This window comes from Miniopterus schreibersii (genome assembly GCF_964146895.1).
Source record: "Miniopterus schreibersii genome assembly, chromosome: 17".
Classification (NCBI taxonomy): Eukaryota; Metazoa; Chordata; class Mammalia; order Chiroptera; family Miniopteridae; genus Miniopterus; species Miniopterus schreibersii.
The window spans coordinates 33,333,715-33,356,770 of NC_138117.1; the positions used below are offsets into that span (position 1 = coordinate 33,333,715).

Sequence of the window (23,056 nt, forward strand, 5' to 3'; positions counted from 1 at the left end):
AGAAACCCCCCAGGTTGGTATGGGGGTTTCTGGGTGTCTCTTGGCTTATCTTGGGGTCACCCTGGGAGGAGATTCAGTAAATCCTAAACAAGAGAGTCTCAATCATTTTATGAAGAGGGAGGGTTCCCATGCGGGAATCCTGGGCAGACTGGAGACGTGGGTGTGATGGCAACTGCCCTGGAGACTTACCAGGTGAGTCTTCCTGGCGGATCCCAATACATGGGCTGGAAACCCCTGACAACCTCTCGTTTGTAAAATGCATAATGACAGCATCTGCCCAGTGATAAGTTGTGGGAAGCTTAGGAGATAATGTGTGTAAAATGGTGTTCCTGGCACATAGTGAATTTCAATACATTAAAAAAATTTACATGCATTCAGGGAAACATTCTAGCCCATTTCTTTGTCGTCAACATTGCAATCATTTGCAGCACGTTTTGTATTTTACAAGCATTGTTTCCTATTTTAATGTCACCCTGTGAGTTGGGCAAGAGATGTCCTTGTGTCACATGTGAAAGAAACATGCTTATCTGGGTAAAGCATCCAGCCCCAAATACTAGCGCTAACAGGTGGATTAGAGCTGGCCCCTGACCTGAGTCTTGTGTCATCAATTTACTCTGTACTCCCCAATATGCCAGTGGCATGATTGTCCTGGGCTGGTGAGCTGTTTGTCATCTCTGCTGTGGCTGTCGTGGGGCCCTGGAGGAGAAATCAATTTTATCAAGAAGGCTTTTCATGCTGGGAGTCAGGCTGGGAGTGCCCTTGATGACTGACTCAGGGGTTCGGGCAAACAGCCTTGTGTGTTTGTGAAACAAACATCACCCACCCACAACAGCTGAGCTGGGTGTAAATCCTTAGGACAATTCTGAAGGATTTCTCTGGTTTCCTCTGCAGGGGGTCTGAGCTGTGCCTAGACCAGGCCGTCTCAGCACTGGTCTTCTCCAGAGCAATGAAAAATCTCCAAAAGTGATTTCAGACATCAGTATCTTTGAAGCTTTCTTAGTTGCCTCTAGGGGACAGCAGGGCCAAGAGCTCTTGGCTTCAGAGGGGAAAGGGTACTGTCTCTAAGAGGTGGGACTCCTCCCCTCCTCTCCTGACAGGACAGCAACTTCGGGCATCCCCGGTGCCTCGGTCACTGGCTGCCCAATGGGAAATTCAGAATGCTGAGGCCACTGATGTTAAAGATGCTCCAAAAGGAACCTTATGTCTCCCTCTGGTACATACAGTCATTTATTAGAAGCAACTTCCTATTTGAGGATGGAAGTAACTCGGCCTTTTCAAGTAGTCTACGGAGACTATTGGCCAGGTTCCCAGAATGTCACATTCTGCCTCTGTGAAATGATCATGGTAGTGAGCCCTGGGGACTACAATGGCATTGCAGGCCTGGAAAGTACTGGCCTTGGGCCCTCTGCCTGGTATCTTTTCTTGAAAACAGGGTAGCACAAACTATTATTGAAGTTTCCTTTAAGAAATTCCAGACAAAAGGGATCCCCCTTGCGTATGCTCCCCCTAGATTCCCAGGAGACTTGGATTAATGTTCTCATCACAGGATGATGGCAGATCAAAGGGGAAAATGCTGTCTCCAGGAAGGATGCTTTTTTTAAAAAGCCCTTTTTATATACCAGGCACTGCCTGGGCACTTTGCTTACTTCATCTCACTTGGATCCCACAACAATCCTGTAAAGTAGGTACTTTACTGTTACCTCCACTGTACCCATGGGGAAACTGAGGTTCAGAGAGGCAGTGACTTTCCCAATCTATCCATGCCCGGGGGGTTCAAGAGCCCATTTTTTCCATTCTACTGTATCTGCAGGTTTCAAAGGGACCCTCAGGTACCCCTTTCCTGATGTTTGTTCTTTTTACAATGTCCTTTACCAGTGGTCCTCAGGCCTCTGCTTGCACACCTCCAGGAACGGGGAACTCACCCCCCACCCAGTGCAGTCCATTTCACTGTTCAGACAGCACTGTTGTGGAGAGATTCTTAATTGCTCATCTGGATCAAGGCAGAACATAAACAATAAATAAACAAATAAGTAGATAAATGAATAAGTGGACGTGGGAGTCTCCTAGAAGCTTCTGCTCATTGGCCCTAATCCTATCCCTTAGAATACCGAGAATAACGAATGCTTATTGACCAACCACTAAGTTCAGGTCACCATACTAAAAGCTTTACACTCGTTATCTCGCTTTACACACAAGGACCCTGAAGTTTAGAGATGTTATGTGACCTGTTCAAGGTTGCAAAGAGAGTGCTGGGGTTAGAATCCAGGCAGTCCAACTGCGACTGCGGAGGTCCCGACTTAGTCCCTGCACTCTACCCCTTCCTAAGCCCTAAATATGTAAGCAGAAAGTGAAACGGATGGTCCCGGCCCTCTGCGCATTGCTCCAGGATTGCAGAATGCTCACGGAGGGGGTTTGAGCCTCCGCTGCTCTCTCCTCCCTCCTCCCCTGGGCCTCTGGTTTTCCTCTGCCCCCTTCCTCCATGGGGTCCCCACCAGCCGGCCTGGCTCAAGGCCAGGACTCTCCTCTGAGCTGTGACTTTCTGTTCTTCCACGTAGAGCCTGCTGCTCTCCAACCTCTCAGCCCCAGAAAGGGCTGCTCTCGGGAGGCCGGCAGAGGGTCGGGGATGCTCCTCTTGTCTGAGAAACAGCACACTAAGGCCCTTTCCAGGGATGGGAAGGAGGCCCCCAAATGGCCTCCGGCTCAGGGCTAATAGTAACAGTAACAATAGTAGCTGACATTCAGGTCACACACCATGTGTCATCTTAGCTGTGTACCTGTGGCGTGACCTCAGTGAGTTCCAGGGCCTCTTGACCTTGGAAATGGCCTGAGAGCCTGGCTCTGAAGAGGGTGTTCATGCTGCTCAGGGGAACCGGCAGGCTCATGGCCACCCACTGGTTAGAGCCTGGGCTCTGAAATCAGACAGACCTGGGTTCCAGTGGCAGCTCTGATGCTTAGGAGCTGTGTGACCTCAGAAACATTACCTACCCTCTCTGGGCCTTGGCTCCTCCTCTGTAACATGGGTAGCAGAGGGTTGCTGTATTGCCATCATGATTAAATTATGTCATTTGTTTTGCATGTAAGGCACAGGTGAGTGAGGAGAACTGGGGAAATGCCAGCTAGTGCTGTTAGTATTAGAATTGTGCCTCGTTTAAGTGCGATTGCAGGTGCACTTCACAATTTCTTTTTTTTTCCTTTTTTTTCTGATTTCTGTTCAGGTGGGGTTTTCATGGTTTCTGCATAAGTAGAAATGTCTGGATTCCTCGTGGAGCCAATCCTGACCCTTCTTTTGATTCCCATCCTGGCTCGGCTTCCAGGAGAGCTCAGTGTGCGCGTGTGCACATGTGCGCTCATTTTCTCCTAACTTATCTGAATGACTCAGAGTTACTATGACTGTGTTGAAGTTTTTCTTCTTGTTTTCAGAAAGGGGATGTTTGGAAAGCTGAAGAAGAAAAAGAATAAAGCAGAGAAGGGGCTAATCCTAACCAACAAGGCTGCCCAAGGTGAGGCATCTGTGGGCGGGGGGGGGGGGGGGGGGGGGGGCTGGCTGCTACCCTGGGCCTGCAGGGCTAACGGGTGGACCCCTCCTTGGATGAGATTGGGGTTCACTCTCCATAGGAGCGAGGCAGGAAAAGTGCTGCCTGCTGATCACAGGTGCAGGCCCAAGGCCATCTGCCCCAGGATGGCTGTCACCTGGTCACTGAACCAAGCATGGCTGGATGGACACTGCTGGGAAGGGGACCCATGAGGAAGCAGCAGCTGGATTCAGGCTCCTGCTTCTGTTCTCATTTGCTCTGTGGCCCAGGATAAGCCACTCAGGGGCTCAGTCTCAGTCTCTTCCTTTGTCAAATGGACATGAGATGGGCTGCTGGTTGACCTCACATGGCCACATGGAGCATCAAGCGAAACTTTGAAAATAAGAGCGAGCGGAGCAGCTGCTACGGGGGAGGCTTTGTATATATTGTTTCCATCGTTGTACCAGTAGGTGTTTCTGTCCCAGTTTTACAAATGAGTTGACAGAGATGCAGACAGAGCGAGGTGGGAAAGGCCAGCTGCAGGAATTTGCAGGGCCCAGCGAGAAACAAAAGGCAAAGCCACTGTTAATAAATGATTGAGGATTTCTAGATAGTGGTTGCAGAGCATTAAGTCAAGTCAGACGAGGTCCTTTTGATCACAGGGCCCTGTGTGGCTGCCCAGACCCAGGAACGTGAGCCAGAAAGCGGTCAGGTTGGAGGTAAATTCAGGCTCCGGACTTTCTGCCCTTAGAAGGGGCTACTTCCTTCTAAAGAGCAAAGCCCGAGTTGCAGTGTGAACTGCGCCAGCAGAGGCCGGCAGATGTCCACTGGACATTCGTCTTTACTGACTCAACTAGGAGCAACTGCTTCCATTACACAGGTCTGGGCGCCCGGGGGACTTGTGCTGGGGCCCTGACAGCAACCAGTTCAAGGCCAGCTTTGTGGGCCATTTCTAAACCAAATGGGGCTGTAGGTCTGCTCTGATTTCTACCCCTCTCGTCTTCTTGGGGGGCCTGCTTCACCCTTCACTGCCGTCCATGGCAGGTGTCCTGTAGCCTTTGCCCCACCTAACTCCACTCCCTGCTTCAGGTAAAACCTAACCTCACAATCAAATAATGAAACTATTCATACTAATGTGGCACAGGAGGGGAGGGGCATTACATTTTCAGTGGGACAAGGCTTACAGCTCCATAGAAGTAGTTGTCTACTCAGTTAAATTAAAGGAATCAGGGAGTGAGTAGCAAAGGCTTGGGGTCTTTTCTAGTGTCCTTGAAATCATGACACTGTGGTAGGTTTTGGGGACACATGTCAAGGCACCGTCCCCTCCTTCAGGGACCTTATGAAAAATAATATTTACGACACATTTAATAAGACCCTGGTGCTTTTTACTTGACAGGCATTGTTCATTACTCTAAAATATGGATTCCTTTGCCCCATTCACAGAGGTTCAGAGAGGGTGAGTGGCTTGCCCAAAGTCACACAGCTAGTGAATGAAGAAGCGGGCTCCTGAGCCTAGGTCAGTCTCACACCAGAGCCTGGGCTCTCCTGCCCCCTGGGTCTTCCTCCAGTTAAGAGCCCCTACGGTGCAGGGGAGGAAGGAACAAGCTGTCAGAGATTTAGGGCAGTCAACCCTGGGCATTTCTGAGGAGCTGGCTCCTGTGGCTCATTCTAATTAGAGTCTTCAGCCCACAAAGCAAACAGGGCAAAGAGAATCAGGCTCCTCCTAGAAAGTAAACAGCACCCATCCTGCTGGCCAGGGGCCGCCCTGTAGAGGCTGACGAAACAAAGTCCGGCGAACTGAGCACACACTGGTCTTTCCTCCTTGTCCTGGCCTGGGAAGTTAGGGCTTTTCTGGTGAAATGTTTCTAGATTCTCAAAGCCTGTGGTTCTTATATCTATATGTTTGGAGGCATGCTGGCAGTGCCTTAATTTTCTAAAATTCCAGTTATCTTAACTTCTCCATTAATTCGTTACCCAACAAAGACTTATTAGGTACCCTCCATGATCATCCATTCGTTCATCTACTCAATGGTAGTAATGGAGTGTCTGCTGAGAGTTGGGTGCTGTGCTGCGTTCTGGAGGGGGGGCAGCTCTGTGTAGGACTCTTCTGTTTGCCCCTCCAGATCTATTCTGCACCCTTTTCCACCTGTTCTCTGTCCCAGGAGGCAAACCTCTATGGATGCATGACTCGGGCCCCTTCCCCAGCGTGCTGTCCCAGCAGGGGGTCTAAGAGAGGGAAGGGAGTGAGGCCAGGATCTGTGTCCCTCAACAGAAGGGTGGTTGCTGTTCCTTGTAGGGAACCTGACTGAACCTGACTTCTCCATCTAGTTTCTTGTAACTGCTCTGTCTTCATTTTGGGGGACCTCCGAGAGATAACAGCTTGGCTGCTGTGAGCCCCAGAGAGCTGCACAGCCCTTTGTGGTTTTCCTACACCCCCGCCTTTGTAAAAAAAGTCCTCAAATGGTCCTGCTCCGGATGGGCCATCTGTTATCTATCGGGGCCCTCATGAGGCAACTGCATTACAAGTTGAGAAAAGTAGCATCAAGATAATAGACTTGCTGAAAAAGACTGTTGGGGAACCTCTTGCAGTGCAGTCAGAGAGGGGTTCTCTGGGGAGATAACATTTAAGCTGAAATTTCAAGGAGAGAAGGAGCCCAGCAGGGGTGGGCAGAAGAAGAGGGATGTCTGTGAAGACAAATTCCAAGCAGGAGAAAGCTTGTTAGGGTAGAAGAAACTGAAATAGGCCCTGTGACTAGATAGCAGTGATGGCAGGGACAGAGGGACAGGTGGCCCAGGAGGAGGAGGCGGAAGGCAGGCAGAGCAGAGAATCAAAGTCATAAGCCACTGAGGAGTTTTAAGAACAGAAGCAACAAGAGGTGGGTTTTTTAAAAAAATTTTTTTTATTGATTTCAGAGAGAGGAAGGGAGAGGAAGAAAGAGATAGAAACATCAATGATGAGAGTCATTGATCGGCCGCCTCCAGCACGCCCCCTACTGGGGATGGAGCCTGCACCCCTGGCCTGTGCCCTGACCGGGAATCAAACCGTGATCTCCTGGTTCATAGGTCAATGCTCAACCACTGAGCCACAACGGCCAGGCGTGAGGTTGATTTTTTTTTTTAAATGGTCACTCTGGATGCTCCATGGTGAGTGGATTGGCGAGAACATACTAGTAACTCTGGTGTCAGCAGCATTCCTTGGTTTGTGGCAGCATCTGTTCGATCTCTGCCTCATGGTCACATTGCATTTTTCTTTCGTCCCTCTGCCTCTCTCTTCTAGGGAATTGCAATGCATACGATTGTAATTAGGACCCACCCGTATAATCCAGGATCATCTCCTCATCTCAGATCCTTAATTTTATCACATCTGCAAAGACCCTTCTTCCAAATAAGGTCGCATTTACAGGTTCCAGGGACTGAGACCCAATAACTTTGGGGAACATTATTCAACCTACATCACCTTGCTACTCAAAATTGGCCCGCAGATGCAGGAATGGCCTTACCTGTGATCTCATCGATAGAAACCCCAGATCCACTGGATCAGAATCTGCATTTTAACATTTCCCAGGGGATTCTTATGCACATTGAATGTTGCTAATGAGGTTCAGGAGGAATACATTTATCTTAAGTCTCACTGTGGCAAGGTTATGACTTGAAAGCATGTCTTTAAATTCATAATAAAGTTGTCTCTCCATTATACTATGATTTAAACATACTCTCTTTTTGGAAACAGAAAATGCATATTCTGTTAAAAAATTAAGATCTGTGTCTGCTGTTCTGTCAGTGACATGTTAAATTTTATGCTGGCAAGGACTGTCTAATGGTTTCCTGGCACCCTTTATGGCATAGCACTGGACACAAGGTGGAGGCTCAGATCACCACTATGTGTATATTTAACAGGGTTTTCTTCCTTTTTTGCTTCTCTAGATGGTCAAGGTGAAGCAGAAGCACCACAGGCAGGCCCTTCTCACCAGGAAGGGCTGGGAGGAGATTTGATTTCTGATGATGCGTCTGTCACTCCTGTCCCCTCAGCTCCTCCAAAGAGAAGGTACAGTGTTGATACAAGCAGCAAGCACGCATTTGTGAGCACCTGTGCCATGTTCCCTTGCAAGCTCTGGGGGACAGAGAATATCACCTAGTCACTCTCTGCAAGGAGCCAAAGGGTCTAAGGAAGACCGAGTGCTATGTCCTCATGTCCAGCTTTTTCTGTGGCAGTGCTGGCCTCTTGATCTGGGCCAGCCTTCAGCAGGCCAGGGTCCTCCTGGCTCTACCAGCTTTCAGTCTTATATCCCCTGAGTTAAGGTCCTCATGTCCCTCACAGTTCAGGAATGACAGTAGCAACAGGAGACAGGTTCAGGAGCTGTCCCTCACCTCCTCTTTAATTCATCAATATGCTGGATGTCTTAGTTTTGTGTCTGTCCCAAATGAGAAGGTGGTTCTTATATGACCCAACAAAAAGCCAGAAGAAACTGGCCTTCTGCATGCAGTCTGTGGTATCAGTCAGCTATTGATGTGTACCAAATAACCCCCAAATACAGTGGTTTAATGTAATCAGCATTTATGATTGCTCATGAGTCTATAAATTAGTTGGGTAGTTTTATGGGTGTTAGATAGTTACATATACATCACTTATGTGTCTGTCGTCATTTGGCAGCTCTGCTGATTTTAGTCTGGTGGTAGGCTGGTGTAGGTTTGCCTCAGCTGGGACCACTGGGCTCTCCTCCATATGGTATCAGACCCCCCAACAGGCTAGTCTGAGCTTGTTCCAATGGTGGTGTTGGTGGTATTCTGGGACAGAGTGGAAGCACACAGGTCTCTTGAGGCCTGGGCATGGAATTGGCAAGTCATTTCTGCTGCATCCTATTGGCCAATGCAGGTAGCAAGACTACTGCACATGATAGTAAGAGGAGACTGAATTACAGGGCAAAGAGCATGGAGGCAAGGAAGCCAATAATTGGAACTATCAGTGCTTTCAGTCTCCCATATCTGTTTACGTCGATTTCCTATTCATGATAATTTCTCATGTCATCCTCTCTTTTCTCTCAAAGAAAATTTGTGCTTCCCTGTGTGGCAGATCCTGAGTTGTTATTAGGGGGAATTTAAATTATTTTAAAATATCTTTTAAGGGATCACTTGCCATTTATTCACCAGGATAATAGCGCTGAATGGAGGAAGGCAGGAAAAAAAGGAGTACGGAGTAGCAGACTTTTCTTTTCTCCTTGGTCAGAACATTCTCCAGCAGTTGAAATTCTATCCACCAACTAATGCTCAGTTCAGATCCAACCTCTGTACTGAAGTCTTTGTGGCTTACCCCCTCCCCTCAGGAGTTTCTCTCTTCTCTGAACTTCTATGGAATTTTTTTCCTATGACACACCTACTAGTTCTCGTTTTAAATGCTTTGGTCCTCTCTCTTGAATAGACTGTAGTTTTGCAAAGGCCAAGAGGATGGCTAATTCATCTTTGTTTTTCCTCTAACTGAGGAAATCCCAGAGCTTGCACGTGGTTAAATGATTGATACAAATTTGCCATTTTATTAATGAACATCTACCTTTTGATACCTACCTTTTCCTTCAAGCATTATCTCCTTTAATCCCCATGTGGTAGGAATTATTATTTCCATTTTCCAATGAGGAAATTAAAGCTAACATCACAAAATTGGCGAGAAGGTATCCTAATTCAGATCAGTCAGACAACAAAGCCTTGAGATTTTTGCTACTTTACTCTGTTCTCCGCGGGACTCGATTATCAGAAGAAATGGAATGAAGTCAGATGCAAGATGGTATTGTTAAAAGGCAAGAGGATGCATTTACAAGGAGCTCAAGTGCAGTTCACTTCCTACCCGTTGCCGCTTCTGTGACTATAAGAATTCTTCATCTCTTTCTACTATTATCCAATCTCTAAGTCCCAGGTGTGGCACATCTGTTTTCAATTACTTATGACAGTCCAAGTAATGGAAGCCTGGAATGTGAAATCTCACCGAGATAGCCTGTTGGTTGTTCTTTCCAATTTCTCTTTTACCAATTCTTTCCAACACAGTCATGAAACTCAGAATGGTTATATCTGACGGAAATGGCAAAGTGCTCCCATGGAAAGGATCTGCCAGGAGACAAGGGACATCCTTATTGAGACCCGGCTCTGCCGCTGACTTCCTGGGGAAGCTCAGTTTCTCATTCTGCAAAATAAAAAATAAATAATACTGATAACCATACTCACAATAAGAGTTGACAGTTATTCTTGCCAGGTCCTGGGTTAAATGTTTACACATGCATTATAGCATTAACTTGTAGCCATCAGCTCATGTGGTAAGTGCTATTATTAGCTCCACTTAAGATGGGGAAACTGAGTCATAGAGGTTAAGCCACTCGTCCATTTATACTTCTCTCCCCAGAGATATAAAGAGACTAGGTGAAGAGACATAAATAAAAGCCCTTAGAAACACCTCAGGAAATATTACCGTGGCTTATGGCTATAAAGTATATTCTTTCTTGATGAAACCTGTATGTTAAACTTTCTCTTAATAGATCAAAACTGTTGACTAAGATTCATGATGGGGAGGTGAGATCCCAAAGTTATCAAGTAAGTGATGGCCCTCCCTGCCAGCCCCCCAGCTCTTCTTGCGCGAGCAAAGAGCCAGGCCCAGGGCGCACACGCGCTTTGTGTTGCAGATCGCAATAACTATCATCGAGGCCCGCCAGCTGGTGGGCGAGAACATCAGCCCTGTTGTGACCATCGAGGTCGGCGACGAGAAGAAGCAGAGCACAGTGAAGGAAGGAACCAACAGCCCGTTTTACAATGAAGTAAGCCACAGGGTCACCTCTTCTCCGCCACCACTCTCCCCACTTGTAGCCTTGAGCCAAGTAGAAACCTATGCCCCGCATGTCTGCACCCCATCACTCATTCAGCCCATGGCAAACTCTCCAGGCCTTCTTAACAAGCAGCCCCATAAAGCTGAGCAAAAAGATAATGGAAGGGATAGGTAAGAAATCCCTATTGATTTTAAATACATTACTATATGTTTATTAAGGCCCATTTTCTTCTTTCTTACAAGCTCATCTTCATCCATTGTAAGCTCTGCGTTTATGTTGAAAAATGTGTTGGCTGTCGGCTAGTGAGAGGACATATATTCTTTCGCACAGCGAGACACTGGAAATTTACTTGCTGCTTTTGAAACAGGCCTGCTGCCCTGGAAAGTAAAATAGTCATATTTTTCTAAGCCGTGTAAAAATTGTAAAGGAAATCATCAAAGAGAGACATGAAGCTTGTAAATATTATACTACATTTTCCTTTGAAAATAAGAAGATTCCACAGTAAAAAAAAAATGGTGAAAGATACAAAGAGTGTAAAATGATATTGGGTGAAAAATCTCTTAGTTCCCCTTCTTCCAAGCAGCCATTCTCACCAGGCTTTTAAAAAATGCCGTTTCATAGCTATTTCAGGCATGTACAAGAGTACAAATAAATATTGTACCCAAATGGCAACATTCTACACACACTGGCCTGGACCTTGCTCTTCTCACCAATGTGCCTTGGAGATCAGCCTGCATCTGGATGCACAGCTCATCCTCATTTTCTGCTCATTGCTGTAGTTTCCCATTGCATCGATACACTGGAATTTACTAAGCCAGTCAATTTCTCATTGATGGATATTACAATTTCTTTCAGTCTTTGGCTACTACTTATAATAATACTGACCTGGCATAAACTGGGGCAAAGAATATAGGCATTTAAAATTTTGATATCTCCAAATCGCCCTCCAAAGAGGTAACAATTTATACTCGAATAGTGTTCAAGGGTGCTTGTCTCCCACAGACACCATGAATTATCAAAAAATGCAGTAAACTCTTAATTATTTTTCTGATGGGAGTAGTAATTGAAAAGGAAGGCAGGAGAGCATGGATAATGAAATGCCCAGAAAATACCCAAATCCCATTAGAGCTATTAATACCTTTCCTCTTTATCACCCCTGCCTCTGAACCTTTTATAGTGAGTAAAAGTGGCAGTTGTCTCCTTCATGGTCCTCTCCCCTCCTCTGTAATATCTTTGGAGTGGATGTGTGTGAAAATGCTTTCGTGCAAAGCTCTACAAATTTGTTAATTATTAGAATTAGTATTTGCTTTATGCATAGAAGTCCTGGGTCTAATGACACTAACTTTGGCCCAAGTGTAATCTCATAAAAACATAAAAGTTGAAGTAAATACCTTTGTTATAGTTGAACTAAAAACCTTTGGTACAGCTTTTGATCCTAATTTTTAAGCCCAAAATTCCATTAGATGTTGAAGGAGCTGGTTAGTAGGGACTGGGGAATATTTCCCAGCTAGAAAAATGTGTGTGGCCTCGGAGGTCTAGGAACCTGTGTGAGGCAGTTGAGTTTGAATGTGAAACTCAGCAGAAGGCAAGAAACATTGGAACTAATTTATTGGTCCAAAGGCACCCACAGCATCTCATATATCAGAGAATGAAGAATTGCATGTAAGAGAATTTTGCACATAAAAAAAATTCTGAACATTTAAAAAGTTTTGACATATATATATGAAAACTTCCTGAAATGTTACACTTTTTTTTTTCTTAAACAGAAGACACTGGATATACTGTAACCTTTCATCGATACGTCTCTCTTAAAAAATTATTATTTATTTAATTTTTCAATTACAGTTAACATGCAACATGATTTTATATTAGTTTCAGGTATACAGCATAGTTGTTAGACATTTGTATAATTTACAAAGTGATCCCCCCATAAGTCTAGTACCCACGTGACACCATACATAGTTATTACAATATTATTGACTATATTCCACACCGAGATACTTTTTTCACCCGTCATTCTGTATAGGTAAAATGAATAAATAAAAGATTTGATGATATCGAGGCTTGCAAAGGTGTGGGGAAATGGCTATATTTATATGCTGCCAGTGGGAATGTAAAATGGTTTAGCTCCCTAAGAAAGAAATTTTATGCTATCTACTAAACACTTACATGCATGTAAACCATGACCCAACAATTCTACTTCTCATTTTAGAGGAAAACTCACATATATCCTGTGCAAAGATGTGGTTGGTGGCATTCTTTATTTTTTTATTTGGAAAAAAATTGAAAGCAAGTTAAATGGCCTTCCATAGGGGATGGCCAATCAGTTGATGATATATACATTCATGCCATTGAGGCTCATGCCTGCAACTGGTTAGAACAATGCACATTTAAATCTACTCCAGGGACAGGGTTCTTAAATGCAAGGCTGGGATTTACAGTCAGAATGAACTTTATGTTTTATAGTACTTTGTCTTCGACTTCATTGGGCCTCAAGTGCATCTTTTCGACAAGATCATCAAAATCTCAGTAAGTATGTCCATGGTGGTGGGAGTGGGAGGAGGCAGGAGAGATTCTAGGCCTTGGGAACTCTCAGGGGCAGCTCAGCCTGCTTAGGAGAGAATAGATTCAGGAGGGTGAGTGCGAGCTGTTGAGTTTGAAACCAGCAGGATCGAACTTGAGTAACCAGAATAGAGGAGTTCGGGAAGGCAAACCTTTTCAAGAAAATCTGTGCTTGTGGGAGGCAAGTTGCAATCCACTATCAAGCCGTCATGAATTGAATTGTGTAGCCTACTAACGTGGGACTACACTTCAAATGACAATGATTGCCATTGTTGGGTTGGTTTCTTTCTTTTTGTGAAGCAAATGTTAGTGTTTCTCTCTTGGAGTGATCTCCACACTAATGACAGTTAATCACATCCCTTCCCCTCCTCGTTAGTAATAAACAGAGAAATAGAAAGAAAGAATCAGGAAGGAACCGAATGTATCAGTGATGCTGGATCAGAGGGTGTGATTTGGAGCACGTGGTTACCACTTAGCTTGTTAATAGTTACTTGCCTTTGAGTGTAGACCTCCAGACCTGCCTATGAGGGGGATCGGGTCTGCTGCGTAGACCCTTCCTCAGCCCTGGCAGGTGAAGTCCTTCCTACCTCCACAGATCAAGTCTGAAGAGTAGAGACAGGGAGAGCTTTCTGGTCCAGCCAGGTGTCTTATCCAGGTTGGCCCACCACCTGGAGGGCAGGAGTGGGAAGGTGTATACTAGCTTTGAAGCTGCACTAGTCCACATGAGAGAATACAAACAGGATCATTACCAACTTCACACCACTGCGAAAGGGCAGAGACCAGTGGGGGACAGACTGCATGTATCTCACCAGTTGCAGAAATCGCTGCTTCTCCCATGGAGAGGGTAGTGAGGGTGTTCATGCCTGAACGTGACGTGGCGGGGTGAGGGGTTGCAGGGCACATGCTCTCCTCCAACTTGTTCTCAAAGACAGAATTCCTACTTTACATACCAACATAAGACGTGTTGAGGAAATGTTTTCCTAACAGTGACACCAACTCTAATGAGAATTGTGAAGATGGCAAATCTTGTCTCGAAGACTTCCTTGCCTGCCTTTATCATTCACTCACCTTTATTTTATTTTTTTAAATCCTCACTCAAGTATATATTTTTTCCATTGCTTTTCAGAGAGAGTGGAAGGAAGAGAGAGAGAGGGGGGAAGAGAGAGAGAAACATCAATTGGTTGCCTTCTGCATGCACCCCGCCTGGGGCTGGGGCTGGAGCCTACAACTGACGGACATGCCCTCTTCTTTATTTTAATATTATGTTACACACACACATACACACGCACACACACAGCGTATTCTATATCAGTCCTGCATGAGGCTTAGGCAATAGTGAAATTATGATATTATCTTTCCCAAGGGCACTTGCAGAATGTGACTCTTGAAGAATGAAAGTTATCAAGAGCCAAACATTCGTCCTGTTTAAATTTCAGGCATGATGACAAGTGGTGCAGAAGGTATTTTGGGACCTGGGACATTGCCCAGGACTTCGTTACATTGCATAGCTCAGGCGATGACCTGTTTGTGAGATTCAAGCTCCTAAGGGACTGTCTAGATTGCAAATAAACAGTTAATAGCTAGATTTTTATACTGTATCATAGACAAGGGTCATGAGTCTCTCTGGGGCAAGTGGGTTTTTAGAGGATCAGAGCTGGTATTGCCTATCTCTGGTCCTCTAACTTTGAAGAAGAGAACACTTTGGTCTCCCTAAATGACCCTTCAGGACAGAAGCCAAAGATTTTAAAGGGAAAATTCCCTTGAGGAGGAAGTACTTAATACAAGTTTTCCGCTAGTACAAGAACTATAAGTCAGCATGCCTAGAATAAAATGAGCATTGGAGAAGAGGGAGGAAGTGCTGGAAGCAGATGCTATTAGGGCAGACCCTGGTGGTGCCAAAGACCATCTTCCCTCGACAGTGGCCCCAGGCATGCAGGGTCCCCAGCACTCAGTATATGAGATGCCCCAGAGTTCTAGCAGTCCAATGCCTGACCACACCAGTTGCCTGGCTCTCACACTAGATAGATTTCAGGAAGCCTCCAGTGTTATTTAAAGATCTGTTTGGGGCTCTTGCATCCTATCATGCTCACTGGGACCCAGATGCCTTTGGTCTGAGAATAGCTTGAGTCAGGCTTGTGTTCTTGCTCAGGCCTTTGGGAAGCCACAGTAACAACTGCAAGCATGGAGGGCTTGGATTGAGCTTGGTGTGTGTGGCCTTAAATAACTCTTTTATCAAGCCAAGCTGTCCTTGCTTCCCCTCAGTTCTCTAATACCCTTGCAAAGTTTGGACAAGGGAGAAATAGTGGAAAGGGGGATGGGAAGAGCTGTCATGTTTTCATTTCTTGAAGTCAATTGAATTTGCTTCTTACTATCTCTACCAGAGGAGCTGTTTAGAAGCTACAAAAGTCTCCTATTTATCTATCATTCAACTGGTCAATCATTCATTAATTCATTCAATGTTTATTGAACACCTATTATGAACAAGGCCATGTGGTGGGTAGAAGAGACTAGGAAACTCTCCTTGATTTGAGGGACTCATAGGATTTTATAATTAGAAGAAAATTTAGAGATCATCTAGTCTAACCTCCAGTAGGTGCAGGAATCCTTCTCTGCCACCTCCATGACATGATATTCTCGGGCTCTACTTGATCATATCCAATTTTTTAGGAAAGCCCATTCCATCACTGAGAAGTTCGGTTATAAAAATTGTCCTTATGGTGAGCTGAAATCTCTCTTCCTATAACTTGGGATCTACGCTGGGAACCTAACCCCTCTTCTAGATGGAAGCATTTCCAAAATCTGAAGACACTAGGTTACCATTGCCCTTTGTCAACATCTCCACTTTTTTCTTTTCTGGGTTAAAGGTTAAACTCATCCTGATTCTTCAGCAGTGTCTCATACAACATTGTTTCTGAACCCAGGGCCAGCTCTGACACCATCCTTTAGAGCTTAACTCATCTTTATAGCATTAGCATTCAAATGTGCTGCTGTAACCAGCCAGGACCTCTACTGTCTTCTGATTAGACAAAATATTGATAACAGCTGTCTCCCTTGTTCTGACTGTTGTACATGTCCATAACTTCTAGAGGCCATATGTGATCAGTTGTCTGAGAAAGTAGTGAGCAAAGTGCTGTGAGAGTTTAGTGGAGAAAGGGAACACTTTCAGTTGTGGGGACTCAGGGGGGTCTGCTTGGAGGAAGCAACATTTGCTCTAGACATTGAAGGATGGGTAAAGTTTCAGCAGGCAGGGATAGGTGTTGAAGGGTTGGCTGCACAAAAGTTCATTTTGGTTAAAAACAGAAAAAGAACTTTCAGACAGTGATGTTTGTTAGGTGTCCTTCATTAGAGGGTTAGCTGAAAACCTGCTAGGACAAAGAGGTACTTCTGGATGCCCTTTACAGTCCTGAGTTTTGGTGACCAAATGTCATTGTGCTTCAGAGGAGAGTGAAGGCCAGACAAGGGTCAAGGCCTAGAATGCTCTTTGAGGTGTCAGAAACCTACTTCACAGGTCTATCCTCAAAAAGAAATGTAGTTCTGGGCTCACTGCTCCGTCTCTCCTCAGGTCTTTCACCACAAGCTGATAGGAAGCATACTGATTGGCGCTTTCAAAGTGGACCTGGGCACCGTGTACAACCAACCTGGTAAGAAAGTATTGCCTCCCAGTATCTTTCTTACTCTTCTCCAGTGTACCCACCTGGAGGTCAACTTATTTATTTGCTCATCCATTTAACCATCCATTCAATAACACAGCACCAATTATAGAAAGTTGAATAAGATATGGCTCTTCAGTTTTTGATTTAATGATAAAATTGACTTATATCTCCATACTTCTGGGCAGGTTTTTATTTATTTATTTATTATTTTCACAAATCTGTCTAATTTAGTTCTGTGAGACTCCATCAAGAAAGACAGGAAAGTGTTGAAGTTAAGAATATGGACTCTGGAGCCAGATTGTCTGGGTTCAAATTCTACTCTGCTCGTTCCTAGTTGTGCAACCTTGGGCAAATGGTTTGGCTTCTTCATGTTTCAGTTTCCTTGTGGGGATAAAATAAGACTTTCTTCACAGGGTTTTAGAGGATTAAGTTAATAAATATACATAGAGGGCTTAGTGTAGACCCAGCAGAGAATGACCGTGGTATGCCACATAAGGATTTGCTTTAATAATCATTATTATCCCTGATTTATAAGAAAGTGAAACTCTGAGAAGCTAGGTAATTTGTCCAAGGTCAAGAGCTAATAAGTAATACAGCCAACAACAAACATAGGTCTTCTTATGAAAGGTCTCTTTTCTTCAACTGTGATTCACTCACATGACCAGGGATCCAGGTCATGTGAGTCTACTTCTTTACCATCCGCTGTCATGTGGAAATGTGCCCTCTGTATTGCCTGGTCTAACTTTTTTTTTTATAAGCCAGAAGTATAGATTTATGTATGAGATTTTGAAGTTTGGACTTACACTGTAGGCCAAACAAAAAAATCCATGAGCCACATTTATGGCCTGTGAAATAATATGTGACTTCTATACTCCATAGTGTCCTCCTATCCCATCAAAGCTAGAAGCCTGGCTAAGGAACTTCCACTAGGCCGAAGCCTTCCCAAATACCTGTGCTGGTTGGAGAAAAAGACAGGGAAGAGAATGGGAAATAAGGGAGAGAAGGGAGAGGGGAGAGGGGGGCGGCTTAAGACTTGGAAATACCCAGATGAGCTACCGCCTCAGTAGAAAGTGGGAGACCTTGGCTGTGGGAGGGAACTGGGTAGGGCTGCTGGGTCCATCTGTGCAGGATTTCTGAGCTGACAGGACACTTTTACAGGTCATCAGTTCTGTGACAAGTGGGCCCTGCTCACAGACCCTGGTGACATCAGGACTGGCACGAAGGGATACCTGAAGTGTGACATCAACATGATTGGGAAAGGCGACGTCCTGAAGACCAACCCTAAAACCTCCGATGCTGAGGAGCAAATAGAAAAGTGAGACAGATGCATCCAGGGCTGAGCCGTGGAAATGTGTCCCGATTTCCATGCCTGTTTCCCGCCCTCCCTTTCCTTATGGGTGCATGAGAATGGCCAGATTTACGGCTTGTCCACCGGGATTCCACTCTGTCCAAGGCACCAAGATGCGCCTTATTGAAGGTGTAGCTACCCATTGGGAGGTCGGTTTCTAGGACAAGAAAACCCTGTCTTCCTATAATAATCCATAATAGGCAAGCTGCTGTTGAGCTTATCTGATTTATTTGAATTTAGCTGATTTTCCTTTGAAAGGATTATAATTTCTACCACTGGTTTGTAAAGATGGGGAGACTTAATGTACCTCTTTTAAGGTGCAGCATGGGAGACAGTGTTTATTTTATAATTGTAGGATCTAAATGAGTCTGCATTCACTCCAATCATGCCCTTTGTTGTCGTTAAATGAGGAAAAAAACTCATTTTAGCCATAAATCCTAATCTTTTCAGATTCTGTCATGTGTCAGGATCCTTTTTTATGCTTCCAAATTGCTTCCAGCTTTTCTCTCTATTCTTTGAAGTGAGAGCTCTTTTTTATTTTTTGTTTTTGTTCCCCCCTCTAAGGAACCTTTTGATCCCTCAAGGGTTTCCATCAGAGAGACCCTGGGCCAGATTCTATGTGAGACTCTACAAAGCAGAAGGGTTGCCCAAAATGAACTCCAGCATCATGGCAAATGTCACCAAAGCATTTGTGGGTGACAGTAAGGACCTTGTGGATCCCTTCGTGGAGGTCTCCTTTGCTGGGCAGACGGTGAGGAACTGTTGTCACCAACAATGACAAGCCTTGGCCAGGACCCTGCTCTTTACCAAGGACATTTCTAGTCAAGTGAAATTGAAATCAAGATTAGGAAGTGCCTTGAGAGAAAAAGCTAGCCACAAAGAGGCACTGAGTCACAGGGCAAGAAGGAAAGAGAGGATTACTCACTGTCCATGGGAGATGGTGGAGAGGAGCCATGGGGGATCGTGGTTCAGGACCCAGGCAGACAAGCTGCCTTTCTTACCTCTGGCTACTTCTCTGAGCTGTTACCCAGTCCCCAGGCCCTGCAGAATGACCACTCTCCTCCCAATCTGCTCCACAGTCTCCCCAGGTAGTCCCTGTCCTGTGAAAGCCTAGACACCCTGTTCCCTGCTCAAGAGCATTGGAAGTACCAGGACCTGGGCCGAGGTCGGAGCTCAATCTTAGTTGGCTGGACTTTGAAGCTTCAGCTGACACACAGACTGTCTCTGCCCTTAAATACATGTCTACCCTGACCCCTCCATTTGGCAGGGTGAACACTGGAGTATTTTTACTGAGACTGCCTTGGTGGTCATATAGGACATTAACTCCATTTTCTGATGAGGAAACAGTCCCAGACTGCCTAAGTGATTTGCACAGATTCCTACGTTTATAAATGTCACCAAGGGTCTAACTCTGTCTGCCCCATTCCTGGAGGTGCACGGAGCAACTGTTGTTCATAACACAGCTGTTAGTTTCACCCCCGTCCCAGTATGAGGATGGGGACTTCCTGAGGGCAGGACCTGAGACTTACTCACTTTTCCCCCCAATGCCTAGCAGAGTAGGACATCAGTAATGTTCGCTGGGTGTAACTGATTTTCATGGGTGCTGGGTGGACGAAAATTCATTATTTTCTATGTCCAGTGGGTTTGTCGAGTTTGGGTCAGCCAAGGGCTGTTTTGTTTCTTTTCATGCTCACATCTTCCTGGCTTTGCTTTTAGGGGCAAACCACAGTGCAAAAGAACTGTGCCGATCCTGTGTGGCACGAACAGGTGATCTTCAAGGAAATGTTCCCTCCCTTGTGTCGGAGGGTGAAAATCCAGGTTTGGGATGAAGGCAGTGTGAATGATGTAGCACTGGCAACCCATTTCATCGACCTGAAGAAAATCTCCAATGAACAGGATGGAGATAAAGGTAAAGCCTCACATGTCTGACTTGGACATAGGACCTTGAAATGATCGGTTTGGAGGCCTCATCTTTAAAATGAGAGGCTTAGAGCAGGCACTGTTAGGCCCCTTCCATGTTCTGTGTGATCTCTGATTTAGGTTGGTTCAGGGCAGTGGATGGAGCCAGACTCTGGGAGCCAGGAGGCTTGGTCACCATCTCAGGTAGTCCAGGAGCTTCACTGTGTGTCCTTGAAGCAGTCACTTCCTCTCTCTGGGTCTTAAGTTTTTGTTTTTTTTAAATATATCTTTATTGATTTCAGAGAGAGGAAAGGAGAGGGAGAGAGACAGAAACATCAATGATGAGAGAGTCATTGATCGGCTGCCTAGCCTGCAACTGGGGCATGTGCCCTGACCGGGAATTGAACCCCAGTCCCCTGGATCCTAGGTCTATGCTCAACCACTGAGCTACGCCCGGCCGGTCTGGGCCTTAAGTTTCTTAAGTAGAAAATGAAGTGTTTAGAGTAGATCACAGGTGGGCAAACTATGGGCCACAGGCCACATCTGGCCTGCCACATATTTCTGCACGGCTCATAAGCTAAAAATGGTTTTTACATGTTTAAATGATCCCCCCCAAATTGTGCCCCCAACTCACTGATGGGAGCAGGGGAGCATGAGTAGTGCAGGGAGGTGCTGCTGAGGGTGCACTGGGAGGGCCAAGAAGGGAACAGAATCCCAGCTCATCCACTGAGTCAGTCGAAAGAGCTTCCACCCAGGATAAATCTCTTTATTACAAAACCCAAGTCAGTAGGTGATGATTTTCTAAATATCCCAACAAACCCTCTCTCCTTTAAACCCAAGGCAATCTTTCTCTGCGCTACAAGTCTGTGCTGATTGATGTATATATTTGTGTGTGTGTGTGTGTGTGTGTGTGTGTACATATACTGAAGGCTTGGCATACGCGGAGGTCCGGATCACGTTGCTGTGCCCCTCACAGAGTGACACCTTGGGAAGGCCTCAATAAATACCTATTGTGTAACTCCTCCTGTTACGGAAGGGTTTGCCACAGGATGCTTTATGCAACAAAGCATGCTCTTCCTGTCTGCAGATTTCTCAGCTAGATGTTAACAGGTTTTACCCACAGCTTTTCAGGAACATTGCGATGGTGTTCAGGGAGACATAACAGTTTTAAAAAGTAGACATCAGGGGCCATAAAATCTTTCTATTCTTCTTAACACAATATCCCTGCCTCTTAAAATGTATTCAGTGGAAGGACAGAATCTAGTCCATGGGGCTGTGGGTCAAGGAAAGGAAACATTTAGGCATAAAACTACTGATAACAGTAAAACAAACAGAAATATCTACTTGTCAACAGTGGGGGAATTGTTAAGCAAACGATGATACATATATTTACTGAGAGCAATGGCTAATGTTCTTAAGCTCTTCCTAAGGGCCCATGTGAAGCACTTAATAGATATTATCTCTTTTAGTCCTGATAGGTGAGATAAGGACTGTTAGCACCTTCATTTCACAGATGAGGAAACTGAGGCATAGGGAAGTTATCACTTCCGCCCAGGGTCACACAGCTCGAAAATGGCAGAGGTTTGAGACTTGAACCCAGGCTGTCAGGCTTCAGGATGGCTATGCCATACCGCCTGGCAAAATGGAACATTCTCTTGCCAAGGAGATGTTCACATAGATACTGTGCATTTTCCCAGACGCTGTGTATTAAGAAAGGAAAATACTTATGCTAATAGTAAATTAAAATCATAAGGTCTTTTCAGTTCTATGTTCAGAACATATCTCAGAACATTTACTTCTCTCAGTCTTCACTACCATCATCCTAGATCCCACCGATGTCTTTAATTTTGATGATGAGGTCCCCAAACCAGTTTGCCAACATCCATTCTTATACCCATTCACATAGCAGCCAGACTGATCTTAAAACACACATCTGATTATATCTTTACTTAAATCCCTCTAAAATATTCCCATTATTTCTAAGATAAAGACCTTGTCAAGGTCCCCAAACCCACTCATCTCTCCAAATTCATCTCACACAACTTGTTGTCTGGACTCAAGCCATCTGGCTTTCTCTTTCATCTTCTATCTCCAAGCTCCTTTCCAGAAGACAGATGTACGCTGTTCCCTCTACTTAGAAATCTGCCTCCCATGTCCAGCCCGGCGTGGCTCAGCGGTTGAGGGTCGACCTAGGATCCAGGCGATCGGGGTTCGATTCCTGGTCAGGCACATGCCCGGGTTGCGGGCTCGATCCCCAGTCGGGGGAGGCAGCCGATCAATGACTCTCTCATCATTGACATTTCTATCTCTCTATCCCTCTCCCTTCCTCTCTCTGAAATCAATAAAGATACATTAAAAAAAGAAAAAAAAGAAATCTGTCTCCCCTCCCCTCACCCCCCCACTCCTCCTCATGCTGTATCAGCCTGTTATTTGTTCTTGCAGCACAAGGCGTTTCTCCTTCATAGCATCTATAATGTAATAATTTGTTTAATGCTTGTATCTGCTTTATTCTCCACTGGGCTCTGTGTTTAGAGTCTAGCATGTTAGGAGTCCATAAACATTTGATGAATTAATGAACAGACATGGATGCACATGAGCATTCACAATATTATTTCAACTGTGAACATGTGTAAACATTTGCATGGAAGAAAGACTAGAAAGAAATATAGCAAAATGGTAATTGTGGCTGTCTGTTGGCCATAGGATATCCGGTAAATATTTTCTCTTGTCTTTCAGTGTATTCTACATTTCTAAGTGAATGTGCACAACTTTCATAAAGCAAAAAATAATCAACTTGTAAACATAACCATGCACTAAAGTTTGGGATCTTCCTAGGCTTCCTACCTACCTTCGGACCTGCCTGGATTAACCTGTACGGCTCGCCCAGGAACCACAGTCTGATGGACGACTACCAGGAGATGAATGAAGGCTTTGGAGAAGGCGTGTCATTCAGAGGCAGAATTTTGGTAGAAATTGCTGTGGAAATCCTCTCGGGAGGGGCACAGGAGTCTAAATTTTCCAAGGCTCTCAAGGACCTCAAGTTGTCTTCAAAGGACAAAGACTCCAAATCTTCCAAAGGCTCAAGTAAAGACAAGGGTGACAAAACTGACAGTGGAAAGGCCCAGCAGGCTTCAGACAAAAACAACTCAACTGAGGTCGAGGTGGAGCCTTTTGATGTACCCCCAGAGGTAGGTCTGAGCACTGCTCCACTGCACACACCTGAGAGGTGAGGAGCAACACCTCGCAAAGAGGAGCAGCACCTGCCACAGGTTCCCAAAG

General features: G+C 45.2%; 1 protein-coding gene across 1 annotated transcript in view; it reads left to right on the forward strand.

Moving 5' to 3' along the window:
* FER1L6 (fer-1 like family member 6) overlaps window positions 1-23,056 on the forward strand; it is a 111,352-nt gene that overhangs the window by 10,725 nt on the left and 77,571 nt on the right. Inside the window, exons 2-11 of the mRNA XM_081116505.1 lie at window positions 3,421-3,500; window positions 7,437-7,557; window positions 10,031-10,085; window positions 10,175-10,306; window positions 12,782-12,844; window positions 16,440-16,518; window positions 17,689-17,845; window positions 18,443-18,629; window positions 19,595-19,787; window positions 22,613-22,965. Coding sequence (XP_080972631.1) covers window positions 3,428-3,500; window positions 7,437-7,557; window positions 10,031-10,085; window positions 10,175-10,306; window positions 12,782-12,844; window positions 16,440-16,518; window positions 17,689-17,845; window positions 18,443-18,629; window positions 19,595-19,787; window positions 22,613-22,965 — 1,413 coding nt within the window. The 5' untranslated portion in view covers window positions 3,421-3,427. The remainder of the gene's footprint in view (window positions 1-3,420; window positions 3,501-7,436; window positions 7,558-10,030; window positions 10,086-10,174; window positions 10,307-12,781; window positions 12,845-16,439; window positions 16,519-17,688; window positions 17,846-18,442; window positions 18,630-19,594; window positions 19,788-22,612; window positions 22,966-23,056) is intronic.